This window comes from Acinonyx jubatus, chromosome A3, assembly GCF_027475565.1.
Source record: "Acinonyx jubatus isolate Ajub_Pintada_27869175 chromosome A3, VMU_Ajub_asm_v1.0, whole genome shotgun sequence".
Lineage (NCBI taxonomy): Eukaryota > Metazoa > Chordata > Mammalia > Carnivora > Felidae > Acinonyx > Acinonyx jubatus.
In genome coordinates, this window is record NC_069388.1 from 89,968,738 (window position 1) to 89,981,983 (window position 13,246).

Sequence of the window (13,246 nt, forward strand, 5' to 3'; positions counted from 1 at the left end):
TTTTGGTTGTGTAATTCCTTGTTATTATAGAATAAATTCCATTCTAATCAAGGACGTTGGAATTAAATTAGAAAACCCTGTCTCTCCTCATGGCATTTTGAATTCTGTCCTCAAAACATGGCCTTCTTTCTCAGGCTGATGTAATAGTTCATGTATCTTTAAGATGGCAAAATAGAGTCATGGGGGCAGGCTGTAGTGTTTTTTTTTTTTTTAATTTTTAAATTAAATTAAATTAAATTAAATTTTTTTGGAGGAGTTTGTTTTCTTTTTGGGCATTTGATTTTCATCCCAGGGTCAACAAAAAACTATGAAAGACTTTAAACTGGGGCAAGGCAATGGATGAGGTATGTATGTCTGAGCCACCTTTTGGGTTGCTATGTGGAGAAGAACTGGAGGGACCTGGAGGCAGGAAGACCAATGAGAAGGCAGGTACAGTGGTTTGCAGTGATCCTGAGGAGGCAGGATGGTGATCTGGATTAGTGATATGGGTGACAGGATGAGAAAGTATAAGGATTCTTGAGATAATTTATGGTACTACATGTAGTTTAAGGAACTTTACCTGAGAGACAGGGAGACACCAAGGATGGCACTAAGATATTTGGCGTTAAGCAACAGATTGTATGTTGAAGCCATCACTTGAGATAGCCAACACTGGGGAGATGGTTTGGAAGTAAACGTAATGCATTCAACGTGAACATGGTGAGTCTGAGATGCTTTGGGACATTAATTCAACTGGACTGACCAATAAGTAATTAATAATCACATTACTCTGAGTGTGAAATCCTTCCAGTGGCTCACCATTGTCAAGGGTACAAATTCCAAATTTCTCAGCAAGACTTATAACCTACCCTTTTGAGTTTCATTTCTGCCACCTATCCCAGCCACATTGCCCAGCCCAAAGTCAATTTTAGCATGCTCTCTGGAGTCTCAGGGACCCTGTGCCAACTGCATCAGGAACTATTTTCTTTTCTTTTTCTTGCATTCAACAAAGAGTGAGGGCCAGATAACTGGTAGGTGCTGGGATAAAATGGTGAGCAAACATGACCTCGTCCATGCACTTTCCGTGCTAGACAATTATCCAATAATTACACAAGTAATTCTAAATTAAATTAAATTAAATTAAATTAAACTAAATTAAATTAAATTAAACATAGAATTGCAAATAGTATCAGAGGTGCTAATGGAAAGTACCTAGTAAGGATAAGAGCCTATACTGGGGTTTTGATGTAGCGAAGCCTGAGAAAGTGAAGATAGAATTGATTCACAGAGGGAGGAAAGTGTTCCTATGGAGGGGTAAAACTTGGCACACTGTGGGGGAACTAGAGAAATATATACTTTCTCTAAAATACTTAGGCCAGGGTTGGGGGTTATTGGGGGGAGTGGAGAGGAAAAGGAACAGAGGAAAAACCAAACCAAAACAAAAAAGCCTTTGGCTGCTTTGTCCCATAGCAGCCGCCGTCCTATCTCAAGTAGTCCCGACCTCGTCGCACTGATTATTGGGAGTTGTAGTCTTGACCTTAGCGAGCAGACATGGCGGCCTCCGTTGCTGGGGCTTGCGGGGCCGCAAGGGACCTGTCTCGAAGTTTTCGAGCCGCCAGGGGGCTGCTTCCTGCGCTAGCCTCCGTCACCTGGCGTAAGTGGAGCGGGGCTTGCACACCGGAGGGAAGAGGGAGCTCGGGGCGAGGCTCGAGGGAGGCAAGCCTAGAAGTCAGGAGCAACCCTCGTGGGACCGCGAGTTGGGGGAGATTGCAGGGCTCCGCGGGAGTTCTGGGCGAGTTCTGTTGACCTCTGTCGCCCGCTACTGCAGGGGCCCGCGTGGGGCCGTGCCGACAGCAGAGCACCGGACCTTCGGAGCCGGGCGCGTTCAAGCCGCCGCCGAAACCGGTCATTGTGGACAAGCGCGGTCCCCCTCGTCAGGAAAGGAGGTGAGGCCCAGGCCGGCGCGCGGTTCCCGCTTTTTGGGTCTGTGCGCTTGCGAACCTGCCTTTACTTTGGAGATCTCGCCTTTAAAGCAGAGGTGGAACCCCCACTGCACGAGCTTGTGTGCAGGATTCATGAGCTCGTGTGCAAAGCTCAACCACCTCAGGTTTGTCTTACCCCCATTTCCCCTTTTCTAGCGTTGAACTTTCTCTGCAGCCTTATTAAATCAGAACTAAAAGCAAGGATTCTCCCTATTTGAAGCTCTTTGTTTCAGCATTCAGATTGTATCAAGAATTTTCCTCTCAAGTACATAGTATTTTACTTGTTTGAGAAACTGATCATTCCTTGCCTCGGTAGAAATGGATTGGCCAGAGCTCACCCTGTTTTCCTTTCTCTACACACGTGTTTTAGTTTCCTGAAAATGCTATACAGTGATAAAATTTTCCGGTAATTGGTGTCTTAAATTTGCTTTTAAAAACAGTGTGCTTAAGTGACTTCTGGGTGGCTCAGTCCGTTGAGCGGCGGACTCTTGAGTTCCACCCAGGTTATGATCTAAAGGTTGGTGAGATCCAGCCTAGCATTGGGTTCTGAGCTGATAGCTCAGAGCCTGCTTGGGATTCACTCTCTCCCTGTCTCTGCCTCTCCCCTGCTTGCGGGCATATTCATTCATATTCTCTCTCCCTTTCTCTCTCAAAAATAAATAAACTTAAAAATAAATAAATAAATAAAACCCAGTGTGTTTAAAAGCCTGGTTCACTTAAATGAATGGTGGCAACTTTGGAGGTATCTGTAAGTTTAGGTAACCTAGTTGTATAACAACCTTATTAAAAAGGCAATTTTAGCAGGAAAAAGTTGGTGTGATTTGGCTATTCCTTGTTGGTTGGATTATCTCTGCATGCCTATGTGTGTGTGTTTAACATTGCAAATATCCTGTTCTAAGTTGAACATTGAATTTATGGAAGGTAGAGATTCAGAAAACATTTCCTTACACAACTTTTTTTTTTTTAAGTTGAGAAAGGAATATCTCTCGTAAATGGCAACAGTTATTATAATTCAGTTAAATGGGAATGTAAATTGTATAATTACTTTGGGAAACAGTTGAACAAAATTTAGTAATTTTGAGGTTGTGTATACCTTTCCACCCAGTCGGTACACAACTTAAAGTAATATGTACAAGGAAATATGTACAGAAATGAACACAAAAGGTATTTATAACAAACAAAAATGTAGAAGTAGCCTCGATAGTCATCAGTAGGTGAATAGGCAAATGCATTTATACGACGGAGTATTATACGGCAGTGAAAAATAAATGAACTGGAGCTGACATGTATAAACTTCATAAATATGTGTGGAGAAAAAACAACCTGCAGAAGAATTGATATAGTATGATAGCATTTTTATATTGCTCAGACATGCAAATGTAAAGTATAAAATGCGTATGTACATTTTACATACATACATGCATATGTAAAGTATAAAATGTACAAGGGAAATTCTCCACAGAGAAATAAGACCTATGGCTTTCCCAATAGCCATACAAGCTGACATTACATACCTCGTGATGTGATAGGATAAGATGATCACCTCTATAATATTTTTACCCAAAATATTTAACCTTGGTCTAGGCATGTGGAAACAATAAACATTTCCAGAATCCAGGGATGGTGTATAAGACAGTAGGTTTTTTGACTCTTCAGAAAAGTCAGTGTTCTAAAAATACAAAGATGGGGAATAGTAGCAGTTTAAGAAACTAAAGCGAGTAATACCCAGATATAATGTGTGAAGCTTGATGGTGGCTTGGATTGGGCAACAAAAGGCCTTTTCCAGGACAATTAGATACTGTTAGTTCAGATATGTTTAAATACAAACTACATGTTAGATTTTGTTGTTGAATTATTGCAGAAGTTCTTAGGTGTCATAAAAGTATTGTGATAAATGTAGCAGAAAGTCCCTATTCTTAGAAGCTTTCTAAAGTATTCTGAGATGAAATACCTTGCTATTTGACATTTCAAATAGTTCAGGAATAAAATTATATGTATATATAAAGCAAATATGTCAAAATGTTGGCAGTTGATGAAACGAGATGGTGTGTATATGGGTATTCATTGTATTACTATTTCAACTTTTTGGTGGGCTTAAAAAGTTTCAAAGTAGGAAATGAGTGTTGGGGGTCATCATCAAAAAGACATGGCTGCTGATTGACCCATGGGCTGAACCCCGGCTCCTCACCCCTTCCCTTGTCTTTGGAATGTGGGTTCTGCTTGCCTTTTCTGCTCCTAGAGGCTGCTCCAAAGACATAGCCTCGAGATGATGATGTGGTATTGAAAATACCTACATAGTGTATGTGACTGAGACCACTTAGGGCCTCTTTGTAAATTTTTTTTTAATTATCTCATTTTATTTTTTTAAATTTACATCCAAATTAGCATATAGTGCAACAGTGATTTCAGGAGTAGATTCCTTAGTTCCCCTTACCCATTTAGCCCATCCCCCCTCCCACAACCCCTCCAGTAACCCTGTTTGTTCTCCATATTGAAGTCTCTTAGTTTTGTCCCCCTCCCTGTTTTTATATTATTTTTGCTTCCCTTCCCTTATGTTCATGTGTTTTCTATCTTAAAGTCCTCATATGAGTGAAGTCATGATATTTGTCTTTCTCTGACTGATTTTGCTTAGCAAAATACCCTCTAGTTCCATCCACATAGTTGCAAATGGTAAGATTTAATTCTTTTTGATGCAGGGTAATACTCCATTGTGTGTATATATATATATGTATATATATATATATACATATATATATATACCACATCTTCTTTATCCATTCATCAATCGATGGACATTTGGGCTATTATTGATAGTGCTGCTATAAACATGGGGGTGCATGTGTCCTTCAAAACAGCACACCTGTATCCCGTGAATAAATGCCTAGTGCAATTGCTGGGTCGTAGGGTGGTTCTATTTTTAACTATTTGAAGGAACCTCCATACTTTTTTCCAGAGTAGTTGCACCAGTTTGCATTCCCACCAGCAGTGCAAAAGAGATCCTCTTTCTCCGCATCCTCATCAACATCTGTTGTTGCCTGAGTTGTTAATGTTAGCCATTCTAACAAGTGTGAGGTGGTATCTCATTGTGGTTTTGATTTGTATTTCCCTGATGATGAGTGAGGTTGAGCATTTTTTCATGTGTTTCTTGGCCATCTGGATGTCTTCTTTGGAGAACTGTCTCTTCATGTCTTTTGCCCATTTCTTCACTGGATTATTTGTTTTTTGGGTGTTGAGTTTGGTAAGTTCTTTACAGATTTTGGATACTAACCCTTTATCTTATATGTCGTTTGCAAATATCTTCTCCCATTCTGTCAGTTGCCTTTTAGTTTTGTTGATTGTTTCCTTCACTGTGCAGAAGCTTTTTATTTTGATGAGGTCCCACTAGTTCATTTTTGCTTTTGTTTTCCTTGCCTCCAGAGACATGTTGAGTAAGAAGTTGCTGCAGCAGAGGTCAAAGAGTTTTTGCCTGCTTTCTCCTCTAGGATTTTGATGGCTTCCTGTCTTACATTTAGGTCTTTCATCCATTTTGAGTTTATTTTTGTGTATGATGTAAGAAAGTGGTCCAGGTTCATTCTTCTGCATGTCGCTGTCCAGTTTTCCCAGCACCATTTGCTGAAGAGACTGTCTTTATTCTGTTGGATATTCTTTCCTGGTTTGTCAAAGATTAGGTGGCCATACGTTTGTGGGTCCATTTCTGGGTTCTCTATTCTGTTCCATTGATCTGAGTGTCTGTTTTTGTGCCACTCTTTGTAAATTTTTAAGATTTGGTGTCTTGCTGCCACCCAGGACAAGCCTGTATGTGAATTCTCTTTGCTGTTACTAAAACTGTAACCTACCCACCCTGAGTGGCCTGCCTCTTTCTTCAGTATCTCCTTGTCCTTAGAGTATGGGGCCCAGTTTCAGAGTATACCTGGGAAGCTCCTGAGAAAGGGCTGAACCAGAAAAAGGAAGAAACTTCATGGGAAGAATCATCACCAAATTTAATGAATTACCCCATAGTAATTAACTGTGGGGGAGGGAAGGGTGCACTGGGGCTTCAACTGTATTGATCATTTATTTCTTAGGATGGGTGATAGGGACATGATTTTTCACTGTAATGTCATTTATGCTTTTAAAGAGGTTAGCTTAGGGGTACCTGGGTGGCTCAGTCAGTTAAATGTCTGACTCTTGATCTCAGCTCAGGTCTCGATCTCAGGGTCGTGAGTTCAAACCCTGCCTTGGGCTGTGTGATTGTTGTGAAGCCTATTTAAAAAGAGAGAAAAGAAGGAAAGGAAGGAGAAAGGAAGGAAGAAGTTATAGAAGTTAAAGAGGAGAAGAGGGAGATTATTTTTAAGGTCATAGTTAATGATTTATATTTGTATTTTTCCAGACTAAATTTATTCAAAAAAAATTTTTGTTTTAGTGTTTATTTATTTTTGAAGGAGAGAAAGATAGAGCATGAACGGGGGAGGAGCAGAGAGAGAGGGAAACACAGAATCAGAAGCAGGCTCCAGGCTCTGAGCTGTCAGCACAGAGCCCGACGCGGGGCTCCAACTCACAAACCGTGAGATCACGACCTGAGCTGAAGTTGGACACTCAACTGACTGAGCCACCCAAGTGCCCATCCAGTGTAATTTATTTTAACACGCACAACTCGATGTGAGGCTTGTGGTTTATGGCCATAGGCTTTGTTGTCTGACAGACATGCCTGTGTTTAAATCTTGACTTGATTAGTTCGTAGCTAATATAACAGTACGTCAGTTTACCTTCTGCAAGCTTCATTTTCATCTGTGAAAGGAGATGATGACAGCATGCTCGCCTAATTGTCGTGAGGATTAATTTATGCTCTCGGTGTGTCGTAAATCTTTAACAGGATGCGAGGTGAGTACTCAGGAATTGTTAGCTATTTTCTTGAGCGTCAACAACAGTTTTAGAAATAAATAATCAACTTTTCTTAGGAAGAAAGAATAAAACACGTCAACATCATAATCTTTAATTTTTAAGTTTGCCTTTAATTTTTTTTTTATTTATATTCTTCACAGGTTCTTGAGTCCTGAATTTATTCCTCCAAGAGGAAGAACAAATCCTCTGAAATTTCAGATGGAAAGAAAAGATATGTTAGAGAGGAGAAAAATACTCCACATTCCAGAGTTCTATGTTGGTCAGTAAGAGCTGCACGCTTTCATTATTGGTGGTGGGCAGGCTTAGTTTTTTTCACATAGGGAAGAGTGTTTTTCACAGATCTGGGTTTTGCCCAGATGAGATACTTATACCTAATATATTAAAATATTTAGGAAGTTAGGAGGTTACCTAGAAATGCTGTTTGTGTGTTTCTGCAAGTCTTGTAAAAGTTCACTTCTCTTTTGAATTTGTAGGAAGCATACTTCGTGTTACTACAGCTGACCCATATGCCAGCGGAAAAACCAGCCGGTTTCTAGGGATCTGTATCCAGAGATCAGGAGCAGGCCTTGGAGCTACTTTTATCCTTAGGAATACTATCGAAGGACAAGGTAGCTTCCATTTCATTAGTTTAATTTTCTGGAAAATGGTATCTCAGGTTCTATTTTGTGTTCTGCATGCCGGGAGAAAACGTCTGGAACTTGAAAGTGAAAGGGATTCCGAGGCCTGACCTGGGCCCGTGGCCTAAGAATGGGATGAGACTGGAGGCTGCGGAGTAAGCAGTCAGTGCTGTGCTTTCCCTTGAGGGCTTCTTTCATCACAGGACGACCACTGTCAGATTTTCTGATCTCTGCCAGCATCACAGGAGGAGACAAGTGACTATTAACAGTGTGGGGAACATTCAGTGTAGGGGGCAATAACCCATGAGAACATTAAGACAAACATAATGATGTCTGTATGAGTCACTTTTCCCTAAAATGAATGCCCCCATTTTGCTTTATATTATGATAGTCACCACAATAATCGTTTGATAAGAATTAGAGGAATTTTTAAAAAGGCAAAACTTGTTTGTTATGCCTAATAAATAAGACAGAGGCCCAAGTGGCAAAATTCTAGAAACATTATGAATCGACATGGCAGAACAGTAAAATTTTCTTTTTTTCTTTTTTTTTTTAAATGTGTATTTATTTTTGAGAGAGAGAGAGCAAGTACCTGAACAGGGGAGAGGCAGAGAGATCGGGGGACAGAGGATCTGAAGTGGGCTGTGCACTGATAGCAGAGAGCCCGATGTGGGACTCATCTTGTAATGACCTGTGGTGCTGTGCATGTCGGAGCTTAGCAGGGCTTACAAGTTGCAGAAATGTGTGCCTTCGATTAGATCATGTGTTTGGAGAAGCCTTGCAGTAGAAAACCATGATCATAGGTGTGTGAGATGGACCTTGGTTTGATATTCTTTCTTTTTAAAATTTTTTTTTTTTTTAACGTTTATTTATTTTTGAGACACAGAGAGACAGAGCATGAACAGGGGAGGGTCAGAGAGAGGGAGACACAGAATCTGAAACAGACTCCAGGCTCTGAGCAGTCAGCACAGAGCCCGACCCGGGGCTCGAACTCACAGACCGCGAGATCATGACCTGAGCTGAAGTCGGCCACTTAAACAACCGAGCCACCCAGGCGCCCCTGATATTCTTTCTTAAAACTGAGATATAATAGTTTCTGCCTTAGTGTTGTGGTCCGTTGTGGGTGATATTCTACATGAAGTACTGAACACTGAATACTCCAAAAATGTTCACTCCCTGTTGCCCTCCTCTAAGGTACTTTTGACTGTTACAACCTGTTTCAACCTTCCCCATCGATACTCCTTTCTTTGGTGTTTTTTCTAGTCCAGTGGCTTTAAATACCATCCATATGATGAGAATTTCCAAATTAAAAAAAAATTTTTTTTTTAATGTTTATTTTTGAGAGAGAGAGAGACAGAGCATGAGCAGGGGAGGGGCAGAGAGAGGGAGACACAGATCCGAAGCAGGCTCCAGGCTCTGCACTGTCAGCACAGAGCTCAACGTGGGGCTTGAACCCACGAGCGTGAGATCATGACCTGAGCTGAAGTCAGACGCTTAACCGACTGAGCCACCCAGGCACCCCGAGAACTCCCAAATTTAGATCTCAAGGACTGACCCTGTCCAGGTTCTGGATTTGTACATACAACTACCTCTTTGACATTTCCGGGTGGATATCTTTTAAGCATACGACAAGCTCAGAATAGGATTGTTTTCCTCACAGTGTGTTCCTCTTGGTTTTTTCTATGTCCATAAGTCGCACCACTGCGTACGTACTTACTTAATCAAAAATTCAGGAGCTGTTTTTAATTATTCTCTTCATATATCCAGTCAGTCAAGTTTTCTCGGCTTAATCTCCAAAAAATATATTCCAGTTCTGTTTGGTTCTCCGTCTCCATGGCCACCACTCGTGTCCATGCCGCCCTGCCTCCTTCCTGCCTGCAGCTATGCTGTATCCCTGGTTAACTTTCCTGGCCCACTGACTTACTGTGCTCCAGCCAAAAAGACCTTTTTCTGTTTTGTTTTGTTTTTCCCCCCAATATAGCAAGTTTGTTAAGACCCCAGGGCCTTTGCATTTGCTGTTCTTTCTGCCTTGAGCACTCTTGGCTATTTGTAGTGTCAGTCTAAATTGTGTTTTTAGAGAGGCTTTCCCTGGCTATACTATTCATATACTATTTATTCCCCGGCCACAGTATTATTACTCTGTTTATATTGACTATATGAAATTACCTTAAATTATGAATTGTAAATGAAATTTTGGTGTGTCTATTTATTGTCATCCACTAGAATATAGGCTCTATGAGAGGAGAAGGATTTGATCTATTTTGAGTTCACTATAGGCACAGTCCCTAGATCAGTACTTGGAACAGAATAGGTATAGAGGAAATAATGGATTAAATCCCGGTATTAAATAGTGGATGTTAATGTTGTTCATACATATTTGTATTTCTCTTGGGATTATTTCAGGAAACCTCAGAATATACTCTTTCCCTTAAGTGTTTGGTGCTAACAGAGGATGTATCTTAAACTATTACTTGTAGCATCTTGAAACAGCAATGCTGTTCCTAGCTTGCTTCATATGGAGAGCCCCAGTATGTTTTTTTTTTAGTGTTTTATTATTTATTTTTGAGAGAGAGAGTGTGAGTGGAGGGGAGGCAGAGAGAGAGGGAGACACAGAATCTAAAGCAGGCTCTAGGCTCTGAGCTGTCAGCACAGGGCCTGACACAGGGCTCAAACCCATGAACTGTGAGATGATGACCTGAGCTGAAGTCGGACGCTTAACCAACTAAGCCACCCAGGTGCCCTGAGCCCCAGCGTGTTTTAAAACCTAGGCCATCCTGGGGTGCTTGGGTGGCTCAGTCGTTTGAGTGTCTGACTCTTGATTTTGGCTCAGGTCATGATCCCAGGGTCATGGAACGGAGCCCTGCATTGGGCTTTGCACTGAGTGTGGAGCCTACTTAAGATTCTCCCTCTGCCTCTCTCCCTCACTTGTGCACTTTCCCTCTCTCTAATATAAAAAAAAATTTACAAAGGAACTGATCTGGATTAAAAAATAAATAAATAAAACTTAGGCCATCCTTAGGAGGGACTTCTAAACCAAAGTTAGAACTTAAAAACGTATTAACTCTTTGCATCATTACTCCTGTTGCCCTAAATGTAGGAGATGAAGTTTTATAAGTAGTTGGGAAACAAACAAAAATGTGACAGTGAAGAATTTACTCAAATTTTCTCCAAGTTAATAGTATCAGAAGTGAAGAGTGTGGGGATGGGCTAAATGGGTAAGAGGCATTAAGGAAGACACTTGTTGGGGTGAGCACTGGGTGTTACACATAGGGGATGAGTCACTGGAATCTACTTCTGAAATCATTATTGCACTATATGCTAACTAACTTGGATGTATATTTAAAAACTAAAAAGAAAAGGAGATGAAGAAAACATTCTCAGGATCTAATCCCTCTTCTGATACTAGACCCTAAACAATTTTAACACTGTTATCATGGTCTCTTAAGATCTTTTTGGGCCAGACCAATAAATAAAAAAGGATTTGAAAAAAAAAAAATAGTACCAGAAGTGAAGAGATGTGTGACTGTATTTATAGAAGACATTTTTCTTTAGACTATCATTCTAACTCAGATTTTTTTCACTTTTTAATCTACATGGACTTTAATTTATTTCTTTTTCTTTCGGTAATCTTTATCTTAAAAATTACAAATTTATGTCACATGTCCTATGTGCAAAGCCCTGTGCTAGTTCCATTATAAAATAGTTTTTACTGTTGTATAAGGCGTATACAGGTGTCTGGGTTCAGATTGTAAGAATATGTTTTCTCTGTTTAGGTGTTGAGATTTGCTTTGAACTTTATAATCCTCGAATCCAAGAGATCCAAGTGGTCAAATTAGAGAAACGGCTGGACGATAGTTTGCTATACTTACGAGATGCCCTTCCTGAATATAGCACTTTTGATATGAATATGAAGCCAGTCGTACAAGAAACTAGCCACGACGTTCCTGTTAATCAGGTATGAGTTGTATTTGTAGAACTGAAAGTTCTATATAGAGTAAGAAAGAGTCACCTTAATGAAAACTTTTAGAAGAATTTTGCTTTCTACTAAACAAATTCTTTCTTTCTTTCTCTTTCTTTTTTTTTTTTAATATCATCTGCAGCTGAAAGTAAAAATGAAGCCTAAGCCCTGGTCCAAACGCTGGGAACGTCCAAAATTTAATATTAAAGGAATCAGATTTGATCTTTGTTTGACTGAAGAGCAAATGAAAGAAGCTCAGAAGTGGAGTCAGCCGTGGCTTGAGTTTGATATGATGAGGGAATATGACACTTCAAAAATTGAAGCTTCAATATGGCATGAAATTGAAGCATCGAGAAAATCCTGATTCTGAGACTCAGTTTGGTTATTTGCAGAGGATGTGCTGACTCCCAGAGGATTTACTTAAAGACCAATTTAATTTTATATATAAGGACATAGTCATCAAATCAATTAAACATTCATTAGTTTATGAGTACTGTTGCAAAAAAATAAAATTAGCATGTCAGTTTATTACTTCAGAGTCAAATCATTACCAAAATTCTTTTCATTGAGCCTGGAATCTGAACATGGAAGTGATGGGATTTCTTTCAGTTTGTGGAATAAATTATAAAAAGTGTATGATATAAAGAGTAATAATAGAGTGAGTATTGATGTAGCCACCTCAGGGTTAAGAGGTGAAACATGGAGTAAGATCCAGGAAGGTTAAGAAATAGAACATTTACTAGGGGTTGAGAAGCTTCTTATGTGTCTGCAATTGCATCCTTCTCCCCTCCCAGATACAAGCACTATCCTGACTTTGTGTTAATCATTCCCTTGTGTCTCGTTTGATTTTATTGTATACATATACATTCTAAAACAACATAGCTAGTTTTGGAAAACCTGTTGGCAGATAAAAAAGGACAAAATTATCATTATTACATGAAGGCTTCATGGAGAAGGTAACAGTCTTTTGCTCATAGTCTGGCTGCATTTTCTCTGATTGTTTGCAAAAGTCACTTTGAGGTAGTTCGTGGCCAAGGTCATGAGTGAGTCCTGCTTAACAAGAAGGCTTACCATAGGGCATCTGACAATTGATGTCTGGCAGAAATGGGGTTGGAGGGAGTAGACTTCTATATTTTCTGGTTTTCAGCTCATGAAGAATCAAGCTCCAGCTCACAGGATAGGTCAGAACTATGCTTCTGTAGGACAATGTGTGTATCCTTGCTGATCCATGTAGCTGAGAGTGGAATGGAAATCTGGCATATAATGGCATATGGTATTGAGGGCAACCCTCAACCTGTTTTGAATTATGCTGCTCAGATCTACCCTCTGGTGCCTGGATAATTTGGGATTTGCATTGACTTCTCTCCTGTGCTGATTTTTTTCTGGATGTTTTGTTTTTTATTTTATTGGTTACTAATTTATTTTGGTGGAGCACATCTTTTGGTAGCTTTCAGAGGAAGTATGTATGGAGGTAAATCTTTGGAGTCCTTGCATGTCTGTCCTATTTGATTGGTAATTTTATAGAATTCTAGGTGTGAAGTAGTTTTCCTTCCAAATTTTGAAGATACTGCTACACCGTCTTGTTTCCAGTTGTGTTGAGAAATCCAAAACTATTTCGATTTCAGTTCTTTGTGACCTGAAAGCTTGTAGACTATCTTGCTCCTCAAGGTAATGAAATTTCACAGTGATGTGCTTTGGTGTGGGTCTGTATCCATTATGTCCGGTATTTGATGAACCCTCTCAGTATGCTAACTTGTGTCTTTTGTTTCTGGGAAACTTCTTGTTCATTGATGATTTCCTCCCCTCTGCTTTTCTCTTTTGGGAGAAGT

General features: G+C 40.0%; 1 protein-coding gene across 1 annotated transcript; it reads left to right on the forward strand.

Annotated features, from left to right (window-relative positions):
• Positions 1 to 1,479: 1,479 nt before the first annotated feature.
• On the forward strand, positions 1,480 to 11,948 carry MRPL19 (mitochondrial ribosomal protein L19). The gene is made up of 6 exons (XM_015069992.3): positions 1,480 to 1,633; positions 1,808 to 1,925; positions 6,983 to 7,101; positions 7,316 to 7,450; positions 11,233 to 11,414; positions 11,560 to 11,948. The coding sequence occupies exons 1-6, from the start codon at positions 1,531 to 1,533 to the stop codon at positions 11,779 to 11,781; spliced, it is 879 nt and encodes a 292-aa protein (XP_014925478.2). The 5' UTR covers positions 1,480 to 1,530; the 3' UTR covers positions 11,782 to 11,948.
• The last annotated feature ends 1,298 nt before the right edge of the window (positions 11,949 to 13,246 follow it).